The sequence below is a fragment of the Carcharhinus amblyrhynchos genome, chromosome 20 (assembly GCF_965287045.1).
Source record: "Carcharhinus amblyrhynchos chromosome 20, sCarAmb.v2.hapA, whole genome shotgun sequence".
Taxonomy (NCBI): domain Eukaryota; kingdom Metazoa; phylum Chordata; class Chondrichthyes; order Carcharhiniformes; family Carcharhinidae; genus Carcharhinus; species Carcharhinus amblyrhynchos.
In genome coordinates this window covers 12,297,829-12,323,323 of record NC_137343.1, presented here as the reverse complement: position 1 = coordinate 12,323,323, position 25,495 = coordinate 12,297,829, and the positions used below count along the sequence as shown (strand labels likewise).

General features: G+C 45.6%; 1 protein-coding gene and 1 pseudogene across 3 annotated transcripts in view; both read left to right on the top strand.

Annotated features, from left to right (window-relative positions):
* The window catches only part of LOC145355752 (unconventional myosin-XVIIIb-like), a 344,749-nt gene that overhangs the window by 204,643 nt on the left and 114,611 nt on the right, over positions 1-25,495 (top strand). For all 3 annotated transcript variants that reach the window (XM_080208083.1, XM_080208085.1, XM_080208084.1), the window contains 5 exons: positions 11,688-11,807; positions 17,943-18,045; positions 21,006-21,130; positions 23,686-23,840; positions 24,115-24,238. In XM_080208083.1, coding sequence (XP_080064209.1) covers positions 11,688-11,807; positions 17,943-18,045; positions 21,006-21,130; positions 23,686-23,840; positions 24,115-24,238 — 627 coding nt within the window. The remainder of the gene's footprint in view (positions 1-11,687; positions 11,808-17,942; positions 18,046-21,005; positions 21,131-23,685; positions 23,841-24,114; positions 24,239-25,495) is intronic.
* On the top strand, positions 9,659-9,759 carry LOC145356227 (U2 spliceosomal RNA; annotated as a pseudogene).

Here is a 25,495-nt window from a genome sequence, read left to right as displayed (position 1 = left end):
AATGGGCAATGCAATTTTCAATAGACAATAGCAGGGTTTTCACTTTGACTATTGGATCTACAAGTTGTTCTGTGTATTGATAATTCTGTGTGAGAAAAAGATTCTTGGTATCAGCCCCAAATCTACCGTTCGCTGGACTTGTGTCCTCTTCTACTACATACGAGCATACAAGGAGCAGGAGTAGGCCACTCGGCCCATCAAGCCTGCCTCATCATTTAATAAGATCATGGCTGGTCTGGTAGCAACCTCTAATCTGCATCCCACTACTCCCGATTAATCTATCACCTCCCCCCACCCTCGTTTACCAAGAATCTATCCATCTCTGCCTTAAAAATATCCAAAGATTGTGCTTTCACTTCCTTTTCAGGAAGAGATTTATCATCGTCTGAGAGAAAAAAACTTCTCCTCATCTTTGTTTTAAATGGATGACCCTTTATTTTTAAACAGCGATCTCTGGTTCTAGATTCTCTCACAAGACAATTAATCCAGAAACTCAGTTAATGTTCCAGGGACCCGGGTTCGAATCCCATCATAGCAGATGGTGGAATTTGAATTCAATAAAAAAATCTGAAATTAAGAATCTACTGATGACCATGAAGCGATCGTCAGAAAAACCCATCTGGTTCACTAATGTTCTTTAGAGAAGGAAATCTGCCATCCTTACCTGATCTGGCCTACATGTGGCTCCAGAGCCACAGCAATGTGGTTTACTCTCAACTGCGCTCTGAACAAGGACAACTAGAGATGGGTAATAAATGCTGGCCAACCAGTGATGCCAATGTCCCACAAATGAATAAAAAGATCACAATTTACTTTAAATTATATCTCTGTTTCTTTACAATATACTGTTCACAATTTAAAGTAACATCACCAATTAGACTTCCCCGTTACAAAATGAAGACAGGATCCGCAGTCCTTCCTCAAAAGGCCCAGCTCTGAATGTTAAGGATTGGTGCAAACGTAGATGGAAGAAACATGTGGAAAGTGTCTGCAGTGTTTGGAGTTTTCCACAACACAGCTTATGATTGTTATATTAGGGGCTGCAATGTTTAAACATTGGAAGCTTGGCTAGACTGAATTCTTTAAGTCCAAATGCCAATGTGCTTGAGACCTGCTTTATTCATTCAACAATCTCCCTCCTTATGTATAAAATAAAATTGATTAAGTATCTATGTGCCTGCCCTTGGCTCAGTGAGTAACACAACAGTAGTGCGGGGTGCTAGTACATTTTACCTGGTTTGTACTGAGTTGTTGGAGCATTGTGGTAAGGCGAGGAGGTTTACAATTGACCTCGGTTGTTCCTGGACTATGGAAAGTAGCTAATTGGCACGGTGGCACTGTGGTTAGCACTGCTGCCTCAAAGCACCAGGTTCAATTCCTTGATTGGGTCACTATCTGTGTGGGTCTGCACATCCTCCCCGTGTCTGCATGGGTTTCCTCTGGGTGCTCCAGCTTCCTCCCACAATCCAAAAGACGTGTTGGTTAGGTGTATTGGCCATGCTAAATTCTCCCTCAGTGTACCTGAACAGGCGCCAGAATGTGGTGACTAGGGGATTTTCACAGTCACTTCATTGCAGTGTTAATATAAGCCTGCTTGTGACACTAATAAATGAACTTAAAACTTAAGTTGCCCCTTCTTGTCAGGGGGTCTAGCTAGGGTAGATGTATAGGGCTATGGTGATAGAACCTGGTGGGATTGTGGTTGGTGCAGACTCTGCACTGTACGATTCTATGATAAAATCAGTCTAGATCCCCACACCAGGATGCAAAGGCTCGCTCCTGACCCACCCATGTGTGCACTGTGGTTAGGGATGCGATTGGGCCTTAGCTGTGATGAACCTGAGTAGGGTTAGTTTGTGGACGTTCTCACCGTGTAGACTCATGCACGTCACCCGGGTGAGGTAGCGAGCATTGATGGAACTGCATCCTAACATGGGGCAGCACCTTGAGGAGAGAGCGGACCGAGTTGAGGGCAAGCGCACCGACCCTTGTCATTGTACTGAAATGCAGTACAGGCAGGAACAATGCTGATGTGCGTTGTGTTGGAATCAGGAATTCTTATTAGCAGGCCTATTTGGTGGGAACCGTCGGAGCTTTGATAGGACGTGCAGACAAGTTTTCAATAAAAGCTGCATTAGCATAAGATTTCCCTTCTCATCAGGATTTGGTATTAAGTCAGCAGACAGCTTGATATTCCGGAATAAAAAAAGCCCCTTGGCTTAAATGCTGGGAATTTTAAAGCTCTGGCGAAATCAATTCTGTGGAGAGCTTATATTGTCAAAACATTGCAGCAGCAATCTTGGACTTGATTCTCTCCTGGTCTTTAGTTGGTGTTATGATTGTGTAATGCTCAGTGAGTGAATTGATTGAAGGCTCTTGCTGGCCATCGTTGACAGTTTAAAACTGAATAAAACTTTCTTTAATCTCCCTCGCAGCCGCCATTGGATTTAATTACAGCCACCAGTACTGCAGAATGTCTTCTTTATCTGTGATTTTGGATTGAAACGTTCTTCCTTTATAGCATGCAGTTTTTTTTCCCTTCTTAATTATCCTTTCTTCTTTAAATAATTGAGGCCCGAATACATCTGTTGTGAATTACAGTCTCTCTGAGATGTGGCACGGCGGCACAGTGATTAGCACAGCTGCTGTACAGCACCAGGGACCCGGGTTCGATTCCTGCCTCAGGACATTGTCTGTGCATGTTCCCTCGGGTCTGCATGGGTTTCCTCCGGATGCTCCAGTTTCCTCCCACAGTCCACAGATGTGCAGGTTGGGTTGACTTAGACAAACCACCCATTAGTGTCAGGGGGATTAGCAGCGTAAATATGTGATGTTACGGGGATAGGGCCTGGTTGGGATTCTTGCTGATGCAGACTCGATGGGCCAAATGGTCTCCTTATGCACTGTAGAGATTCTCCGAGATGATTTGAAGACAAGAATCTCTCTCTCTCTCAGTCGCTTCAGCTCAACAATTCTGCATTGACTTCCTTCTCTGCTGTTTGACCTCGCCTGTGTCTCTCCTTCACAAAATTGAATCGCCCCCATCATTGAGGGAGAGGAATGTAGAACATAGAACACTACAGCACAAACAGGTCCTTTGGCCCACAAGTTGCGCCGATCATATCCCTACCTACCAGGCCTATCTATAACCCTTAATCCCAATAAATCCCATGTGCTCATCCAGAAGTCTCTTAAAAGACCCCAACGAGTTCGCCTCCACCACCACCGATGGTGGCCGATTCCACTCACTCACCACCCTCTGAGTGAAAAACTTACCCCTGACATCTCCTCTGTACCTGCTCCCCAGCACCTTAAACCTGTAGTGACCATTTCAGCCCTGGGAAATAGCCTCCGAGAATCCAGGAGAGCAGTGGTGAAGAAACTTGCTAGGTCTGAAATTTGTACATGAGACATAACACCCCCACCCCCACCACCACCCCCCCCCCCCCACCCCCCACACCCTCCCCTCCTCCATTGGAACTCCTCGGACTTTCTTGAACCCGGATGTCTCTGTTCCAAATATTACGGGGAAATAAAGCCAAACGAGCAACCCAGTAAAAATATATTTCACCCGCTCCCTCCTCCTGTCACCGAGATGAGCATGTCAACAAAGTGAAAGGAGCATAATATCTGCCTTAGATCAATTTGAACAGCTTCAATCCACCAACCGATGAAGACTGCATTGGAGTTTATTTGAGAATAAATAGATTAGTCATAAAATTGTAATCGAAAAAATGATTTGGTGCAATGTTGAGATTGAAACAGGGGACAACAGACTTTTTATGAATCCCAATGTAGCAATAAAGAATGTTGCAGGGCGTTTTATGTTGTAGGTTCTTCGAGGTCTGGTTAAATTAGTTGGCCCACTGTTCCTCTTATTTCAGTATAAGACCTGTCAAAGCATTCATTATTACCATCAGTAGATAGCACACACATGGCAGCGGAAAGAATTACTATTATACTTCCTTCAAACATTTTTATCTGCCGCAGTCAGCCTGGCTCTTAATGGGATGTTGGCATGAGTAACTGGCACAGTTTTATTCGGCTGCTGCAAGAATAACAAGCATTGTGGAGATTAAAGCCACTGCGAAGAGACTGTCGCTCGATATCACCCTTTCAGAGTCGAGTGTAAGAGGATGTTCAAAGGGAGGTACAATGACATCTCCATGGTCTCAGTTTGCACGTAAGATTAACACTGGCTGTTCACATTCCTCCTTGCTTCAATGCACGTCCTTAAGGGCGGAACGATGGCATGGTGGTTCGCACTATTGCCAGGGACCAGGTTTCGATTCCTGGCTTGGGTGACTGTCTGTGAAGAGTCTGCACATTCTCCCCGTGTCTATGTGGGTTTCCTCCGGGTGCTCCAGTTTCCTCCCACAGTCCGAAAGATGGTGGGTTAGGTGGATTGGCCATGCTAAATTCTCCCTCAGTGTACCCGAGCAGGTGCCAGAGTGTAGCGACGAGGTGATTTTCACAGCAACTCCATTGCAGTGTTAATGTAAGCTTACTTGTGACACTAATAAATGAACTTTAAAAGACGTTCATCATTTTTCGCAATTCTACTAAAGGCTATTGAACATCTAACCCTCCCTCTTGTGTTAATTCTGAGTGCCAAGTATCCTATTCTATGTCCAGTTTATTTCAATATTAGGGTGGCACGGTGGCACAGTGGTTAGCACTGCTGTCTCATAGCCCCAAGGATCCAGGTTCAATTCCAGCCTTGGGTCACTCTGTGTGTGAATTCTGCATGCTCTCTCCGTGTCTGCGTGGGTTTCCTCTGGGTGCTCCAGTTTTCACCCACACTCCAAATTTGTGTGGGTTAGGTTGATTGGTCATGCTAAGTTGCCCCTTAAAGCCAGGAGATTAGTAGGGTAAATACGTGGGGTTATAGGAATAGGGCCTGTGTATAGTTGTTGTTGGTGCAGGCTTGATGGGCCGAATGGCCGCCTTCTGTATTGTAGGATTCTATGATTCTGTTCTATGTTGCTCTTGGTCCCCCTATATCCTCACTGGGCCAATATCAATTGTTGTGGGAGTGCCTCCTGCTTCTCTCGCTTCTCCAGGCTCTTCTGAAAGTCCTTTGGCTGGATTTTACTTGCATCCTGAGAATGGGCTGGTGGGCGGGCAAAATGCGAAGGCACTGGGTGTGTGTCTGTCGCCATCCCACTGCCATGCTATTTTTAACAGCAGCCGTAAGGGGAGCGGATGGACCAGCTGTCTGGACCCCCATTGAGCCACTTAGAAGTGGCCACTTCTCTCCTCTGCTGGCATCCTATCCGCAGTGAACAGAGTGGGAAGGTCATCTTTGCCCATCGAGAGGCTCCCTGGCAGCAATCTCCAGCGGCATCTTCCAGTCCTGTCACATTTCACGGGTTTTTGCATGACCTGTCCAATCTGCTGCCATGGAAACCGTCGCTCAGGGGCCGATGTCGACGGGACTGGAAAATCCCGCCAATGGGAAGGGCTGGAAAATCCCACCCCTGATTCTAGCGACGGTAATGCTGCAATGCCTACCAGCTTGTGGCAGAACAGTCTGCACTGATGAACACCCATCCAGGGTGCCAAACCATGGTAGAATATCAAGAATCCAAATTGTTTAATGTTCATTGCTGTTACTGGAATGCAAAGAGCACACAGCATCTGTTTGCCAAAGCAAAAAGCTGGAGCAAACTAGTTTCTGATTAGATCAGGGCAGATGGAGATGCTTTGTGATAAATACTAAATCACAGCAGTGTTGTTAATGTTGCGATGCTTTGAGTCCCTAAAATATTATAAGCATCAAACCATCTGCGCAAACTACACTAATAAAATCTGTTTATGAGTTTGTGCATCTCAAAATTAATGATAGCTGCGCTGGGGAATACAAAATCTTCAAAGGAAATTTAGTGGGTAAGAATTGGGTTGAAGGAAACGTGTAGCACCTTTATCCTGCTACCAAATTCTCCCAAAGCTCTTCAGATAATCAATTGCTTTTTTATTAGGGCAGCCATTTTACATTATGACTCGCAAGTAGACAGATGCTCAGGTAATCGAGTTCAGGTTGTGTGTATTGAGGGAGGCCTGCTCTTCACAGATTACGGAATTGTTGCAGCACAGAAAGAGGCCATTCAGTCCGCTGTGTCAACACTGGCTCTCTGAATGTGCAGTTTAGTGCCATTCTCTTGCCTTTTCCCCGTAACCCTGTAGATTGTTTCTTCTCTAATTCCTCCTTGCATGTTTCGATTGAACCCACCTCCACCGCACTCTCAGGCAGTGCATTCTGGATCTTAGCCACTCGCTGTGTGAAAATTGATTTGATGTATTATTGTCACTTGTATTAGTATACAGTATTGTTTCTTGCGTGCTATGCAGATAAAGCATACCGTACATAGAGAAGGAAAGGAGAGAGTGCAGAATGTAGTTACAGCCATAGCTAGGGTGTAGAGAAAGATCTACTTGGTGTGAGGTAGGTCCATTCAAAAGCCTGATGGCAGCAGGGAAGAAGCTGTTCTTGAGTTGTTTGGTAAGCGACCTCAGACTTAAGGATTTTGCTTCTTTTGCCAATTACTTTAAATCTGTGCCCTCTCGATCCTTTCAGGAGTAGGAGATGTTTCTCCCTATGTACTCTGCCCAGAGGCCCCGTGACTTTGAACAGGCCAATCAAGTCTCCTCTCAGCCTCCTTTTCTCCTAGAAAGACAATCCGAACTGCTCCAACCCATCTTCATAACCAAAGTTTCTCATGACTGGAACCAATCTCGGAAATCTTTTCTGTACGCTCTCCATTTCCTTCACATCCTTCCTGAAGAGCGGCACTGAGCAGGCAGAGAGGCCTTGGCTTGACATTTCAATTGAAAACAAACACTTCACAACTTCCTCCTCCTCCCTTCCCCCATCCTGACTACATTGCGATACCCACTGGGGATGTGTGGGTTGGCCATGCTAAATTTACTCTAACGTTGGAGGGATTAGCTGGGTAAATATGAAGGGTTATGTGCATAGGGCCTGGGTGGGATTGTGGTCGGTATAGACTCAAAGGGCCAAATGGCCTCCTTCTGCGCCTTAAGGATTCTATGATTCTCTCAGCTGTTTTAAACAGTTGGTTTTAAAAATAGAGAAGACAATCACAGTGAGGAGAGCAGTCCCTCTAAAGGCCAGCCTTTAATTGACTGCACTGCCACCCAGGGACAGCCTGACTGCCCAGCAGTGGCTGGGTGCCCAGCTCCTGGCAGCTGACCTGCTCCTTGCTGCATCTGGAAACTGGAGGCCTGTCCCCCTCCAACACCCGTCTTTAACAAGGTTCTTATTGAGCCTAATTGCCTCACGGGGGAGGGCAGGCTTCTGGGCATTCAAACTCACTGTGCCCAAATTAGCCGTGCCAAGAATGGGGATGGAGAAGCCGGCACTCTGACCAGTCCTGCCATATTCAGTGGAGCCTGAAAACCCTACACTTTGTATCTTATTAAAGATGAAGATTGCTACTAGCTGAACCAAGGTGAAAAGGCTCATTAGAGACTGGAATAGAGAATGACAAAGACTGGATGAATCAATTACCTTTGACATTTTTATTCATTCATGGGATGTGGGGATCGCTGGCTGGGTCAGCATTTATTATCCATCTCTGATATCCCTTCGACTGAGTGACTTGCTGGACCATTTCAGAGTCGACCATCTTGCTGTGAACCTGGGGCTACATTTTGGGCAGACTAGGATAAGGATGAGGGCCTTGGATCCTGATAGAAGTTTGTAAGATTATAAAATTGAGAGGTGTAGATAGGGTGAACAGTTGGAAGCTTTTTTCTCCAGGCAAAAATGACAATTACAAGGGGGCTCAAGTTCAAAATGAGGGGGGAAAATGTTCGATGGAAATATATGGGGGAAGTTCCTTTACTCAGAGGGTGGTGAGGGCCTGGAATGCACTGCCAAATAAGGCAGTTACGTTAGCCACATTTAAGATATATCTTGATAGGCTTATGAACAAATGGGGAATAGAGGGATATAAGTGGTTGGTTTAGATAGTAAACATGATAGGCACAGGCCTAGAAGGCCAAAGGACTCTTCCTGTGATTTGTTCTATTAGTGAACCAGGTGCTTTTATTTAATCACCCATCAAAAATAGTTTCATGATGATCATCACACTTTTTAACTCCAGATTTTTGTTTTATTAAATTCCAGTTTCACCATATGATGTGGTGGGATTCGAACAAGGGCTCCCAGAGCATTACCCTGAATCTCTAGTCCAGTGACAATACCACTACATCACCATCTCTGTGTGGACAATACAGCTCTTGGATTCACATGTACCATACTACCCAGTTTCCGACTACCCCACACTATCCCACAATCCATTAATAACTAATGTACCATGGTCAGGCCTTCTGTCAATAGAATCGATATTGAAGCAACACACTGCTGGTGTTTTACATTTGTGACCCAAATTCTGAAAGTAGTCATTTGGTGGCTGGCTCAAATAACATAGGTGAGGGGCACTCTTACCTCTTAGGAACAGAATCATCGAATCCTGGCAGTGCAGAAGAGGCCATTTGGCCTATTGACAATAGCCCAATCCAAGCTTACCACAATATATTTATCCTGCTAATCCCTCATACTAAGGGGCAAATTAGCATACCCAATCGACCTAACCTTTATATCTTTGGACACTAATGGTCAATTTAGCATGGCCAATCCACCTAACCTGCACATCTTTGGAGTGTGGGAGGAAACCGGAGCACCCGGAGGAAACGGGGAGAACGTTCAAACTCTCCGGCCAGAATTTTACTGGCACGCCCGCCCAAGGCTAATAAGATAGTGCCCGAGGCTAACGTGGAATGCCATTTTGCGAATGAGGTGGGCATGCTGGTAAAATCAGCTGTGTCTGCATGGGAGACAGACAGTGACCCGAGGCTGGAATCAGACCCGGGTCCCTGGTGTTGTGAGGCAGCAGTGCTCGCCGCCACCCTTACCTAATCAACCCATGTCCTCACAGACAAAATACCAGGAATAAAAACTGAAAACTCTGATTCGTGAGTGACAACTCACACGCACGGCATCGCTTCACTGTGTCCACCGCCATCTGTATCCAAAATTAGAATCTGCATCTGTCCACACAACACCATCCTGCTCACCCCCATTCTCCCCACTGACCAACCCAACTGTTGGAACTGTGTTTCTATCCCTCTGCTTCTCAGTTTCAGATCCAAGCTGTCCTAAACAGACATGTTACTGTACAGGTTTACATCCTACAGTTCCCCCCAGAGCCGCGAGCAGGCAGTAGCTGTCTGCTGGGTCAGGGATAGTCAGGGAAATCATTTGGCTGTTCTCTGTCCCAATTAAACCTGTGCGTCCACGTTAAGCTCTCTCTCCCGGCTGCCCTGGGAAACCGTGGGCAGGTTTGAGGAGGACGGGGTTAAAGCAGCGAGGATGGGATTTGTGATGAATTGTGGCAGATGCTCCGAGCGGTTAATTACCTACAGATGGAATTGGTCTCCTTGCGTTGCGCCTGGGACTGGGGATTTGGCTACATGTGGCTGTGAATTCTGATGAGATTTCCCTTCCACTCAGAACATGCCATTTGAATAAATTACAGTAAAGAGAGAACTATTTGCCATTTCGTTGCAGGTATTAGGAATTCGTTGGATATAAATCTCCACTTCACATATTCATTCACAGAAATATGTATACATTTCTTCTTGGCCTTTTGGCTAAGATCAAGTGTAGTATGGACATGCTGTGCTTGGTTGAAGTCATTAGGTTACATTTCAGCTTCATTTGAAGCAATTTTTAAAAGCGGCATCTCGGCCTTTTGGCTAAGATTCAAATGAAATCAAGACTTGGAGGAGGAGCTATGCCTACTGCAATCAGCTTGGATCATGTAGATCAAACCCAAGGCAGGAGGTGAGAGCCCTGTCTTGTCAGCTTGGATCGGGAATGTCTCAACTTGTTGGGACTCTGATTTGGACTTGATTGGATTGGAATAAAAACAAAAAAAAAGTACACATTTGAATAACCCTCGCTTATGTCCTGTTGGTGTCCATGTGGCTGAGACCCAACAGTAACATTATAAAGCATCCCAAAGTATTCAACCATCGAACAATATTTGACACCAAGCCACAGAAAATATTAGGGCAGCTTTTCAGGAGCAGTGTAAAGGAGGAGAGGGAGATAGAGAAGTGGAAATTATGGAAAGAATTCCACACTTAGGGCCTCAATTGATTGTGACATGGCTGCCAATGGTAGTGCAAAGGAAATTGGGGAGGTGTATGGTGCCAATACTGCAGCACGGCGGCACAGTGGATAGCATTGCTGCCTCACAGCACCAGGGAGACGGTTCAATTCCGGCCTCGGGTCACTGTCTGTATGGAGTTTGCAGGTTCTCCCTGTGTCAGTGTGGGTTTCCTCCGGATGCTCCGGTTTCCTCCAACAGTCCAAAGACAGGCAGGTTTGATGCACTGTTCTTGGTAAATTGCCCCTTAGTGTGCTGAGATGTGTAGATTAGGGGCATTAGGAGGGTAAATTACATGGGGTTAGGGGTACGGTGCTCTGTTAGAGAGGCAGTGCACACTCATTGGGCTGAGTGGCCTCCTTCTGCACTGTAGGCATTCTGTGATTGCAGGAGCATAGAGGTTTCGGAGAGTTGTAGGGAGAAATGAGATTTCAGAGGTAGGGAGGGCCAATGCCATGGAGGGATTTGAAAGTAAAGAACAAAGAACAGTACAGCACAGGAACAGGCCCTTTGGCCATCCCCCCCCCCAAGCTTGCACTGATTACGTTTCCCCTCTGTTCACATGTCTATCCAGATAAATCTTAAATGTCGCTAATGTTTCTGCCTCAGCCACCTCACTTGGCAGTACATTCTGGACCACCATTACCCCCTGTGTGGAAACCTTCTCCCGCACATCTCTACTGAATCTGTCTCCCCAGAGGACAGAAAAGGAGGTGAGAGTTAAACTCAAGGAGGGGGGAAATTTTCCAGCCGTGTTTGCCCCAAGACTGGAAAATCCCGCCCCTGCCCACTACAATTCCCATGGCGGGCGGGATGGAAAATTCCCCATAAGATGTTGCCGTGCTGGGAGCTAATGAAGATCTGTTTCAGGACTTTCAGGAATCCTGTCTTGCCCACAATGTATGTAGACTGCAATCCGTCCTGCACAGACCATATCCCACAAAGTCAGCTCAATGATCATCTTCAGAACCATTGTAGATCAACTCCAGAACCATGGAGTAGGAACACCTTGGATGCAGCTGAAGGGAAGTTAGGTAGCAGCACGGTGGCACAATGGTTAGCACTGCTTCCTCACAGCGGCAGGATCCCGGGTTCAATTCCATTCAACCTATCCTACACATCTTTGGAGCCTGGGAGGAATCCAGAGCACCTGGAGGAAACCCGTGCAGACATGGGGAGAATGTACAGTCTCCACACGGACAGTGACCTGAGGCTGGAATTGAACCCGGGTCCCTGCCACTGTGAGAAAGCAGTGCTAACCACTGTGCCACTGTGCCGCTACCTAACTTCCCCTCAGCTGCATCCAAGGTGTTCCTACTCCATGAAGTAGCGAGTTCCAATTCTCGCCACTCTCTGGATGAACTGTTCTGTCGTTGGACTGGTTCTGGAGTTGATCTACAATCTCCTCTGGTAAAACTGATCCTGGATGGTTGGAGGTGGAGTGCTGGCCTCCGTTCCATTCTCAGTTTGCTGCTCATTTTCTTGCAGATTACAGACCTTACAGCAGAGCTCATGGACGAACGGTTTAAGGGGGATGTGGTCAGTCGGGCACTGGAGAGTGAGAGAGCTGAGAGACTGCGCCTCGTGCAGGAACTGAAGGACATGCAGGTGAGAAACAGTGCCATCTCAAATCACATTACCTGTAAACTATCAGTGCTTTTGGTGTTGGCAATTATTTCTTTGCAAGCTTATAATAATTCTGCAGCAAGTTCTTCTCGCTGCCTTGAAAGAAAACTGCAATTTTTGGCCAAATGTTTATTTTACCCTGAGAAATATTTCATGTAACATCACTAACTCTGTGAAGTTAACTCTATTGGGAAGTTTAGAGGCAGTGACCGAAATTTTACCACCATGCCTGCTTGGATTCAGAATTCTTCACTGGCCTCAGGCAGGATTTTATGAGCTCTGCCCGAGTCATTCTCTTTAAAGGTCTATAAATGAAATTGTATTCTAACAAAAAGAAATCTCTGGAGATACTCAATAGGTCCCGAGGTATATCCGTGGAGAAAGAAACAGAGTGAAGGTTCTTTTGCTCAGAAAGATGATAATAAAAGGTCATGAGGGTTAGACTTGTCAAGTATTTCCACTATCTTCTGTTTTTATTTTATGTTTCCAGCAGCTGCAGTATTTCACTGTAGAGCCTGACATGTTGGTCAGAATCTTACCCCTGTTCATGCCGGTGGGATTTTCCCATCCCGCTGCAGTGAACAGAGATTTGGCTGGGCACCAAATCCTCCGAACTCGCCGCAGTGGGAGCATGGCGTGAATGGCCAGATAGTGTTATGAGGGTAGGTTGGTGTAAGTAAATAAATAAAGTCGCCATAATCCCAGATGGCCGTAGACTCAAAGGGGAGAGCTACCGGGTGGTGATTTAACCTGAGGATCACCACACCTGAGGCAAGGGGAAAGGTGGGGCCTTTATCGATAACCTTAGCCAGTGTGGTAATTAAATCTGTGCTGTTGGCATCGCTAACCAGTTCAAAGATGTGTGGGTTAGGTGGAATGGTTAAATTGCCTCTTAGAGTCAGGGGGACTAGCTGGGGTAAACACAAAAGGTTATGAGGGTAGGGCCTGGATGGGATTGTGGTCAGTGCAGACTCAATGGGCCGAATGGCCTCCTTCTGCAGGTAGGATTCTATGATTCTATATCCAACCAACTGAGCTAACCAACCCCTTGTTACAGGGAAGTATACTTGTTGCAGTGTATACCATCCATATATGTTTTCTTATATCCACTGCTATTTTCTCTTCCATATCTTTCTCTTCCTCGCTTCTCGGCCAACGTGTTGGCAGCTTTCTGGGATCTAATGTTTATTGGTCATTTCTGGACAGTGGGTGTTGGTAGTCCACATAAATATTGGTGAGGAACAGTATAGTCGCACAGTAGCTGGGTGGGAGTGGGGGGTGGTGGGATTTTGGATTTTGACCTTTGACTAGCTGCACATATTGGTAGCCATCCTCTCTAACAGTTTGAGGCGGTGGCTTCATGATGTTCAGCAGCTGAATTACAAGAAGGCAGACACATTGCACCACATCTTGCCCTGGTGGAACCTGCAGGAAACATGGCTAGGGCTGGCCTGTCTCACCCATTTGGCATGGTGGCACAGTGGTTAGCACTGCTGTCTCATAGCTCTAGCGACCTGGGTCCAATTCCCAGCTTGGGTCACAATATGTGTGGAGTGTGCACATTCTCCCCGTGTCTGCTTGGGTCTGCTCTGGTTTCCTCCCACACTCCAAAGATGTGCGGGTTAGGTGTATTGGCCGTGCTAAATTGCCCCTTAGTGTCCCGGGATGCATAAGTTTTATTTATCTATTAGTCACAAGCAGGCTTACATTAACACTGCAATGAAGTTACTGTGAAATTCCCCTAGTCGCCACAGTCCGGCACCTATTCGGGTCAATGCACCTAACCAGCACATCTTTTAGACTGTTCAGGCTAGAGGCATTAATGGGGTAAATATGTGAGATTATGGAGATAGGGCCTGGGTGGGATTATTATTGGTGCAGACTTGATGGATCGAATGGACTCCTTCTGCACTGTAGAGTTCCTATGAGTCTATGATTTATTTCTTTGTGCAGTTGTTTGTAGGAACATCGATTCTAGTTCAGCAGAAATTTGGGTCATTAAAAGCCACCTGCCATGTAATGAATAATTGAATCATGTTGCGAACGATGAACAGACTGACAGTAGTGTGCATATCTCTGTCTTTTAATGATAGCTATCAAACATTGCCAAAGCCCCATGCGACTAAGTTCTTGTGCAGAACCCCTTCAAAGAAAGCTCTTCTAATAAGCCACATCTACTTTAATCCTTGATAGTTCCTTCACTAGTTGAGATGAGAATGGAGCGTTTTGAAGATTAGTATTCCTGGGACAGTGCTTTGTTCAATGGAAGTGCAGATCTGAACTTGGGTGTGGAGTTCAGGGCACCTGACTCTATTTAACATGAGCGATGGGATATTTTATCTGAGCTTTGAGTCTGAATCCCTGCCACACCTCCGTCGTCTGAGACTCTGGATTGCAAATTAGTGAATCGGAAATTTGTGAAATCTAACCCATATTGTCAGATACTTCTCAAAAATATCCACCGATATATCACAGTTTGTCATGCATAGAATCCCTACAGCACAGAAGGAGGCCATTTGGCCCATCAAGCCTGCACCGACAACTTTCCCACCCAGGCCCTAGCCCCATAACCCTACGTATTTATCCTGCTAATCCTCCTGACAATAAGGGGAAATTTAGCCTGGCCAATCAACCTAATCTGCACATTTTTGGAGTGTGGGAGGAAACTGGAGCACATGGAGGAAACCCACGTAGACACGGGGAGAATGTGCAAACTCCCACACAGAGTCAACCAAGGCTGGACCTGAACCTGGGTCTCTGGCACTGTGAGACAGTAGTGCTAACCATTGTCCCACCATGCTGCTGTAAGGGCAGCAGTGCTAACCACTGCGCCACCGTGCCGCCCCTCAACATGATGTTGGGGTTCCCTGATGATTCACCTTGCTTCAGTTAGTCAGTAGATCCCACTAGGTTTGATTTCTAGTCCACACTGAATGAATTAACCTCAGGTACAAGGTGGCAGTGTCAGGGGAAAGTGCCAAGGGGCAGTGCCAGGGTACTTTATAATTCGGAATTGGCGACCATGGGGGTGGGGGTTTACGGGGACAATCGATTGGGATAATGTTATTTTGAGACTGCCGTGCTATTCGCTGCCCCTTCCACCATTTTCCTCTCCAAAAACTGGCGCGGAAACCCCCCCACTATTGAGATCGGAAAAATTTCCCATTCATTTTCAAATCTGCCTTCACCTCTATGGGAGCAGGCTCTTGAATAGTCAAAGCCATGCTGACTCACCCAGTGGCCAGTGTCCTGTATAAAGTTGATGTCCGGAGGTCACAGCTGCTGGATCTCTGAGAGCTTCCAAAATCTGCTCAATTTCAGCCGCACATTCCTGATGCCAGCAAGTTATTTGATTTGATTTTGATTTGATTTATTATTGTCACATGTATTAGCATACAGTGAAAAGTATTGTTTCTTGTGCGCTATGCAGACAAAGCATACCATTCATAGAGAAGGAAAGGAGAAAGTGCAGAATGTATGAGTTACAGTCTTAGCTAGGGTGTAGAGAAAGATCAACTTAATGCAAAGTAAGACCATTCAAAAATCTGATGGAAGCAGGGAAGAAGCTGTTCTTGAATCGGTTGGTACATGATCTCAGACTTTTGTATCTTTTTCCCGACAGAAGAAGGTGGAAGAGAGAATGTCTGGGGTGCATGGCGTCCTTAATTATGCTGGCTGCTTTGCCGAGGCAGTGGGAAATGTAGACAGATTCAATGGATGGGAGGCTGGTTTGGGTGATGGATTGGGGTATATTTATGACATTTTGTGGTTCCTTACCTGCTTGGGCACAGCAGGAGTCAAACCAAGCTGTGATACAACCAGAAAGAATGCTTTCTATGGTGCATCTATAAAAGTTGGTGAGAGTTGTAGTTGACATGTCAAATTTCCTTAGTCTTCTGAGAAAGTAAAGACATTGGAGGGCTTTCTTAACTATAGTGATGGCACTGGGGGGACCAGGACAGGTTGTTGGTGACCTGGACACCTAAAAACTTGAAGCTCTCAATCCTTTCTACTTCGTCCCTGAAGAAATGGCCTTTTTTTCAAAGCCTTTATACGCAAGGGATGCTTCAGAGGTCACATGACAATGGCAAGCTCATGGTCACATTGTGCAAAAGCATTTCTGTGAGTGGAGATGAGCTTCCTACCATAAATCTCTGCCATCACCAATCATTTCTTATCACCTCAGCAACATGGCCCATGCTTCAGAACATGTGCTTCTGCTTTTGTCACCCCTAAGCTTTACTATTCCGGTGCATTTTAGGTTTAAGGTGAGAGGGGAAAGATATAAAAGGGATCTGATGGTCAACTTTTTCACACAGAGGATAGTGTGTATATGGAATGAGCTGCCAGAGGTGATGGGAGAGCTGGCTACTATTACAACATTTAAAATAGATTTGGTCAGGTACATGTATGGGAAAGGTTTAGAGGGATGTGGGCCAAATGGGACTAGTTCAGTTTACGAAACCCGGTTGGCATAGACGAGTTAGACCAAAGGGCTTGTTTCCATACTGTATACCTCTAAGGGTGGGATTTTCTGGCCAGACTACGCTCGCCCCAAAACCGGAAAACCCTGTCCGCTATGATTTCCGTGGAGGGTGGGATAAGAAAATTCCGGTGTCTGTCTCCATTTCTGGATAGCCTCTCATGTAAAGCTCTACTGCCCGTGTACTAACTCACACCAAGCCCCGTTCACTCATCAGCTCTCTGCCTGCTGATGTATGTTGACCCTTGGTTAAGCAATTGTTAAAATTCTTATCCTTTTTTCAAATCCATCGATGGCCTTGCCCTCTGTCTGGTCCTGCAACTCTCTGAGATGTCAGTTTCCAATTCTGGCTTCCTGTGCATTCCTGATTTTAATCACTGTGCCACTAGTGGTCAGGCCTTCAGTTGTAAAGGCCCCCTACGCTGGAATACCCCACCCTGACTTCTCCCCTTTTCTACCACTTTCCTCCTTAAGATACTCCTTATAAACTATCTCTTTGACCAATGGTCACCTGCCCTGATATTTCCTTACGTGACTTGCTGACGTCTTTTATTTTATATTATGCCCAAGCACCTCGAACATTTTATTCTGTTAAAGGCGTTATATAAATGCAAGTGGTTGTTGAGTCTATTTTAACATAACATGGAAATATAGAATCCTACAGTGCAGAAGGCGGCCATTCGGCCCATTGAGTCTGCACCGACCACAATCCCTATATCCCCATTTATTTACCCTAGCTATTCCCCTGATACTAAGGGGCAACTTAGCAAGGCCAATCCACCTAACCTGCATATCTTTGGAGTGTGGGATGAAACTGGGGCACCCGGAGGAAACCCACACATACATGGCGAGAATGTGCAAACTCCACACAGAGACTGACCCAAGACGGGAATCGAACCCGGGTCCCTGGTGCTGTGAGGCAGCAGTGCTAATCACTGTGCCACCGTGCCACCCTTTGTTTTAATATGGAGGCCACTTTAAACTGCTAACTGTAAACCATCACTGGAATTCTACTGCCTCGCCCACCATAGAATCGGAGCGGGCGAGGGGCGGACAAAGGAAATGCCCGTGGGCCTTGGATGGGAATTTCTGGTCTCGTTCAAGCTAGACCATAAAATCCCACCCCATGTATCTAATGATTGTCAGTACTTTATAAGTTTACTCCCCAAACTCCTAGGAAACTGCGATAAATATTAACTAATGCAAGAAAATTATTTTAACAGAAAATGCTGGAAAATCTCAACAGGTCTAACTGCATTTAACTCTATCCTCTCTCCACAGAGGCTGTCAGACCTGCTGAGATTTTCCAGCATTTTCTGATTTTGTTTCAGAATCCAGCATCTGCAGTATTTTTCTTCTTTTAGGGCTGGCTGACTTGAATTGTTATCTCATTTATAACGAGGGTCATACTCGAGATATCTTTCTTGGAGATGGCTTGTTGTTTATCTGAAGAGTCATTCAAAATACACAATCTATTTTGTGTTTAATTTCAGGCCCATTTTCAATATTCACCGAAATTATTTGATTTACGAGAATGATTAGTCTCAATTGCAGTGACTCAGGCCACGTTGGCTCGATAATGAGTTTATCTCCTGTATTTGCCTGTGTGTGATTTTGTTTTTTTTGTTCCATAGACTAAGTATGAGAAGGTGGCGGAGAAGTTGAGTTCTGTGGAGAAGCAGTTGGAGGAAGCGCAGCAGCAATTGCAGTTGAGGGAGCTGGGAACTGCAGCGACAGGTAAAACAGCACAGTGAGATTTACCGAGAGACACCTGCATGTATACAACACCTCATCACCATGTCAAAAACATCTCCGAGCACTTCACACATTGAGGGCCTTCATATACATAAACATGACTGCCATTCTCTGCCATTTTTGTCCCATATTCAGCAGTACATTGAATGACCAGCTGGTGGGTGGTTATAATTGGGGGAGGACTGATGGCCAGGATACCATCTGTCCACTGGTGGCACAGTGGTTTAGCAAAACTACTTCATGGCACCAGGGACCCGGTTCAATTCTGGCCTTGGATGACTGCCTGTGTAGAGTTTACATGTTTTCTCCGTGTCTGTATGGGTTTCCTCCGGGTGCTCCAGTTTTCTCCCACAGTCCAAAGATGTGCATGTTAAGTAGGTTGGCAATGCTAAATTGAAATTATAGAATCTTACAGTGCACAGAGAGGCCCTTCGGCCCACATAAGTACCCTGCTAATTCCCTGATACCCTAACAATCAATTTATTATGGCCAATCCAATGTCACACAGACATTGCCCCTTAGTCTCCAAGGATGAGTAGGTTAGGTGGATTAGTGAGGTAAAAGCATGGGGTTACGGGGATAGGGCCTGAGTGGGGCTGTTGTCAATATAGATTTGATAGGCAGAATGGCTTCCTTCTGCATAAGAGAGGGGATTAAGGGTTATGGGGAGAGGGCGGGAAAGTGGAACTGAGCCACGACAGATCAGCCATGATCTTATTGAATGGCGGGGCAGGCTCGAAGGGCTAGATGGCCTACTCCTGCTCCTATTTCTTATGTTCTTATGTTCTTATGTTCTTATGCATGGGGGTGGCACAGTGGTTAGTACTGATGCCTCACAGTACCACAGGCCTGGGTTCGATTCCCAGCTTGGGTCACTGCCTGTGTGGAGTTTGCACATTCTTCCCATATCTGCGTGGATTTCCTCTGGGTTCTCTGGTTTCTTCCCACACTCCAAAGATGTGCAGGTTAGGTGGATTAGCCATGAAAAATTGCCCCTTAGTGTCCAGGGGATTGGCTAGGGTAAATGCATGCGGTTATGGGGATAGGACTTGGGTGTGATTGTTGTTGGTGCAGGCTCAATGGGCATATGGCCCCCTTCTGCACTGTAGGCATTCTATGATTCTATGATCTTCACAAAGTGGATCTAAAGCCTCCACTTGACCCATCAGCCAAGAGCGTCTGTTCACATTCCATCTTAATGGTGCCACACTGCCTCAATACTGCAGTGGAAAGTGATGAGATCACTTAATGATGAAATCAAGTGCCAGTCTGGATCCAAATTGACCCTTTCCTGACCCAATGGAGAGAATTCTTTCAACTGAATAGAGTGAACCGCCATTTTGAGTGACCGTAAGTACATTGCCAAATTTAAGCCCATTGAGCCTTCACTTTGAAGTATGGTTCTTTGTGAAGTTTTAGAGCTTCTGGAAGCACTATTTCTCCAAAGGTGCTCACACACAGAGGGATGTATTACAAAGGACTTTACAAGATAAGAGACAGTGTGAAGAAGGAGGGGGATGTGGGAAATAAAAGGAAACTTTAGGAAGCAGCAGGAGATGATAAGGTGTAGAGTTCGAGGAAAGGAGTTTTAGCGCAGAGTCAAACTAAATTGACCTCCGTAAGGGATGAAGATAGGTGTTTGATGGCTGGCACATACTCAGTGGGCCAAAAGGCCTCTTCCTCTGCTATCTGACTCTAAACTAAATAGCAGCTGTTTTAGTAATACATAGTAAGAAGTCTCACAACACTTGGTTAAAGTCCAACAGGTTTATTTGGAATCACGAGCTTTTGGAGTGCTGCTCCTTCATCGGGTGAGTGGCTCACCTGATGAAGGAGCAGCGCTCTGAAAGCTTGTGATTCCAAATAAACTGTTGGACTTTAACCTGGTTTTGTGAGACTTCTTACTGTGCCCACCCGCAGTCCAAAGCTGACATCTCCACATGATTGTGATACACTTGCAAGAGTGCATGGATTGGAAACAAAAGAGAAAATTGCTGTTTTGTAAATTTTTGTTAATACCTAAATACTGGTTGATCTTTTTCCCTTTTTTGTGATCTTGAGACATGGTTGGCACTGGCCAGGCTGTGCTTTTACTCATCTTGAACCTCCCAAATGGCGTGAAGAGTTAACCGAGTGGTGTGGACCTGGAGTCCCATGTTGGACAGACCAGGCTGGAGTGACAGATTCCCTCCTCTGAAGGACATGAGTGAAGCAGTTTGGTTTTCCCCAGATGACTGAAGCTTTCAAGCCCATTTTCTGGTGGTAGCTTTGTCGACTTGGGTACAATCAACACGAGGCACTAAGAGTACTCAAACTTCCACATTTTGTTACTTGTGCATGAGAACAACACACATTCAGCGCAATGTACTGCTTGGTATTCTATCGATTCGTATGGACAATTAGCAGTTATAATCACTTTCAGCAAATGAGAAGTGAGAAACTTTCTAATTCTTCATTTGTAGACATAGTCCACCAATCATAGCAAAGCTTTTTGCCCTTTCTTATCCAATAGAAAACCATCTCCTTCATTAGCACAGCATGTCACCAATCTTGCTTTTTGGTATTTGTCATGGGAACTTATCTTTGTTTCATCCTGTGGCCAAGGCCAGGAATGCACTGTTTATGAAACTGACACAAGGTTAGATTAGTCTCTTCCCTAAGTATGCAACCACTGACCTCACTTTGCTTGATAATAAGCACTTTCCATTCTTGCTGGCAGCGTTGTCCGCCATAGTTGTTGTAACTTAATATCCACACTAGCCCATAATTCTTTTTTAGTCTGCAGCTTCACAACTTCCCATGTTGGGAACCTCAGGATTGTTAGTCCAGTGTCATAGGTGGTAGGCTGCTCCAGCTCCTGTGATTGGGAATTATTATATCAGTTCCACTTGTGTTCGTGCTCCTTCACACTTAATGATATGGCGTCTTCCTTCTGTTTTAAGAGGAAGAGTGGAAGATGCGCTATGATTGTACATTGCTGGAGATGGAGTTTCTCAGGAAACGTGTTCGTACGTTTGAGGAAAGGATTGATTCGGAATTACAGATCAGAAAGGAACTGGAAGACAAGGTAAAGGTGCTGGACTATGAGGGAAAAAGTTATCAGCCTGGAAATTTCCTGAGGGTTCACACAGTGAGTGTGGGCGTCGCTGGCTGGGCCAACATTTACTGCCCGTCTCTCAGGACATTTTAAGAGCCAACCACACTGTGGGGCAGTATGGTGCCACAGCAGTTAGCACTGTGGCCTCACAGTGCCAGGGACCTGGGTTCGATTCCGGCCGCGGGTGACTGTTTGTGTGGAGTTTATATTTTCTCCCGGTGTCTGCCTGGGTTTCCTCTGGGTGGTCCGTTTTCGTCTCGTAATCCAAAGATGTGCAGGGTAAGTTGATTGGCCATGCTAAATTGCCCCTTAGCATCATAAGGTGTGTAGGTTAGAGGGATGTGGGGCAGTACGGTGGCACAGTGGTTAGCACTGCTACCTCACAACACCAGGGACCCGGGTTCGATTCTGGCCTAAGGTGACTGTTTGTGTGGGGTTTCCTCCCACATTCCAAAGATGTGTGGGTTACATTGATTGGCCATGTGAAATAGACCCTAGTGTGAGGGGGATTAGCAGGGTAAATGTGTGGGGGTACAGGAATAGGGCCTGGATAGGATTGTGGTCGTTGCAGACTCGATAGGCCAAATGTTCTCCTTCTGCACTGTAGGGATTCTATGATGTGGGTCTGGAGTCAAAATGTAGGCTAGACCAGGCCAGGACATTGTAATGGCTTCAATCAGGCCATTGAGGTTGGAGTATGAGCTCCCTGATTAAGGATCCAACTGATGGGCCAATCAGGGAATCTTTGCCTTGTGTTTAACTGGGAGTGTCAGTTCCTCTGACACCCACAGAAATAGACTGCTGACTGCGAGCGCTGTGTGTCGAGTTGTAAATAAAGGGATTTTGGCCTCCAAAGACTTCTTACAGATGGCAGGGAACCAGAAGAGCTTTTCGGACAATTGGCAATGGGTTCACAATCATCAGTAGACTTTTAATTTCAGATATTTATTGAACTCAAATTTCACCATCTGTTGTGGTGGGATTTGAACCCAGGTCCCCACAGTATTCTCCTGTGTATTCCCCAAAGAGAAGCAAGTTAGCACGGCCAATCAACACAACCCATACATTTAGGGGAGGTGATGGTCTAGTGGTATTATCACCAGATTATTAATCCAGAAACCCAGCCACTATTCTGGGGACCCAGGTTTGAACCTTGCCATGGCAGATGGTGGAACTTGAATTCAATCAAAAAAATCTAGAATTAAGAATCTACTGATGACCATGAAACCATTGTTGATTGTCGGAAAAACCTATCACTAAGGTCCTTTAAAGAAGGAAATCTGCTGTCGTTACCTGATCTGGCCAACATGTGACTCCAAAGCCACAGCAATGTGATTCACTCTCAATTAATCTCTGACAACTAAGATGGGCAATAAATGTTGTAAAAAGTCTGACAACACCAGGTTTTAGTCCAACCTATTTATTTGATAATATACTCACTAGCTTTCGGGGTTACCTTCACCTGACGAAGGGGGTAACCCCGAAAGCTAGTGAGTATATTATCAAATAAATAGGTTGGACAAAAACCTGGTGTTGTCAGACTTTTTACTGTGTTTACGCCAGTCCAACGCCGGCATACCCACATCAATAAATGTTGGCCAGCCAGCGATGCCCATCTCCCACAAATGAATAAAAAACAATCTTTGGACTGTGGGAGGAAACCAGAGCACCCGGAGGAAACACGGGTAGGGTATACAAACTCCACACAGCCTAAGGCTGAAATCGAACTCAGGTCCCTGGCGCTGTAAGGCAGTCGTGCTAACCACTGTGCCACCCTTGTGAATATGTGAATAGCTAGTCAACCTGTTTCTGCAGTTGGTTGAGAGGACAATTCTGCCGAGTATGGCAGAGTTGTCCTGTTCTTTTGAAATAGTGGACTTGGCTGATGGGTCCTTTGGTTCATTTGAACTGCACATTGTTATCATCACACTGATTTTGTCAAAAGCCTTTAATGGTATCTTATCTCAAGGTGGCAACACCATGGGTTCATCAATGTGATTGCCAGTTTGGATTGTTGCATGGTACTGATGTTTAAAAATTCATTCATGGGACATGGGCATCGCTGGCTGGCCAGCATTTATTGCCCACCCCTAGATGCCATTGGAGGGCAGTTGAGAATCAACTACATTGCTGTGGTTCTGGAGTCACATGTAGGCCAGACCAGGTAAGGATGGCAGATTTCCTTCTCTGAAGGACATTAGTGAATTTTCCCTAAAAGATGTTAGTGAACCAGATGGGTTTTACTGACAATCAGCAATGGTTTCATGGTCATCAGTGGATTCTTAATTCCAGATATTTTTATTGAATTCAAATTCCACCATCTGACACAGCAGGATTTGAACCCAGATCCCCAGAACATTAGCTGAGTTTCTGGATTAGTAATCTAGTGATGATACCACTGGGCAATTGCCTCTCTCTGATATTCTAGCAAGTTCCTCAAATCTCCTGAAACAAGTGGTGATAAGAGGAAAGATTTACTTGTGTTCGCTCATTATCTCCGGTTCTCATTTCTGTGGCCTGGTCAGCTTTCAGATCTTCAGGAAAGTTACCAGAGTGCCAAGCGGAACGTTCAACAGTTGAGGAGAAAGAGCAAGTGTTTGTCCTCCGAACTGGAGGATACCAAGGTGCTGATGGAAAGTCAACAGAGCCGGAACCATGAGCTGGAGAAGAAACAAAAGAGGTAGGAGTAAGCTCCAGGCGAGCAGTCCCTGTTGTTGTTTAGCTGATTAATCTTATGCAGTCTTTCCCTATCAGTACATTACTTGGAGCTGATGCACCTTGAAGAATAGGTTTTGGATCTGGTTTGAGGTAGAAATTGGTGCCATTATACCTGGTCCTTTTCCTCACCTGCTTCATCGATGCCCCCTGGCGCTGTTTACCAACAGAACTTCAAGCTTGACTATAATTCAATCTCATTGTACTTATTCCATTTTTGGTCCATTTTCATTCACAAGGTTCGATATGGAGTTGGCCCAAGCTCTTGGGGAAGCTGCCTTTGAGAAGACCCTTCGTGAAAAGGTCACACAGGAGAACCAGACATTGCGGACGGAGCTTTATCGGACAGAGCAGAACCTGCAGGTGAGACACTGACTACAACGTAATTCCAGCAGCTTGAACCTTTAGATATCTACAGATCACTCACCGAAAGTGAAAAATGCTCATGCCACCTTAGTTCATAGTTCACCCTATGATCTGAGTGAATAACTCTCAGTTGGATACCATTTTACTTTTTCTAAGAGCTGTACTTTCTTTGTCTTTTGCTTAAACAGTGAAAAGGCGGCCATCTTCCTCTTCCTTGGCTTTCCATGTGTAATGAGTAGACAAAATAGTAAGCAGGAACTCTATCACACTATCATATGAAGACAAGCCATTGAAAAAAACATGAGTCCCTCTTCTTTTTAAGAAGGGATTCTTTGGCACCTGCTTGGCATGGCTGATATATATGCATGAGTAATGGAAGGGGAGAAAGTGGGCGGGATTCTCTGGCTGTTCACACCAATGAGATTTTCCAGTCCCGCTGCTGTGAATGGGGATTTGGCTGAGCGCCAAATTTTCCATCCTCTCTGGCAGCTGTGACAGGGTGTGAATGACTGGAGAATTCTGGCCTATCTGTCTCATGATACAAAGGCTACTGCTGTGTGCAGTTGCTTGTAGTGCATCAGCCTCAGAGTCCTAATTTACAGAGTGAATGATGTACGAGCAGCTCTGTGCAGGAGGTCTTGCCGAAAGTGGAATACAATCCCCACCACTTGCAACATTGACTCTGATCACGGGCAGTTACCAAACAGATAGTACTGACCATCTGCTGGACCCTGGGAACCAATTGTAAAGGTGTAGCTTAAATCCTAGAACAATTCAATAAGCTCTTTACACCATCTTAATCCCCTATTTTTTTATTTACACACCATTTCACAACACATCTCTGCCCATGCAGTGGCCATTTTTGAGAGATTTCAAGATGTTCTGAGTTTAATGGAGTTGTGTGGTTTCAGAAACAAAGGTTCCATGAATTAAATGATCAAAGAGGATATGGGGTGGCACAGTGGCACAGTGGTTAGCACTGCTATCTCACAGTGCCGTGGGACCTGGGTTCGATTCCCAGCTTGGATGACTGTCTGTGTGGAGTCTGCATGTTCTCCCTGTGTCTGTGTGGGCTTCCTCTGGGTGCTCCGGTTTCCACCCACAGTCCAAAGATGTGTAGGTTAGGTTGATTGGTCATGGTAAATTGCCCTTTAGTATCCCAAGATTTGTAGGTTGAGAGATGAGCAGGGTAAATACACAAAGTTACAGGAATGAGGCCCATGGTGGACGGGATGGGAAGATTCTGTCCAGTAT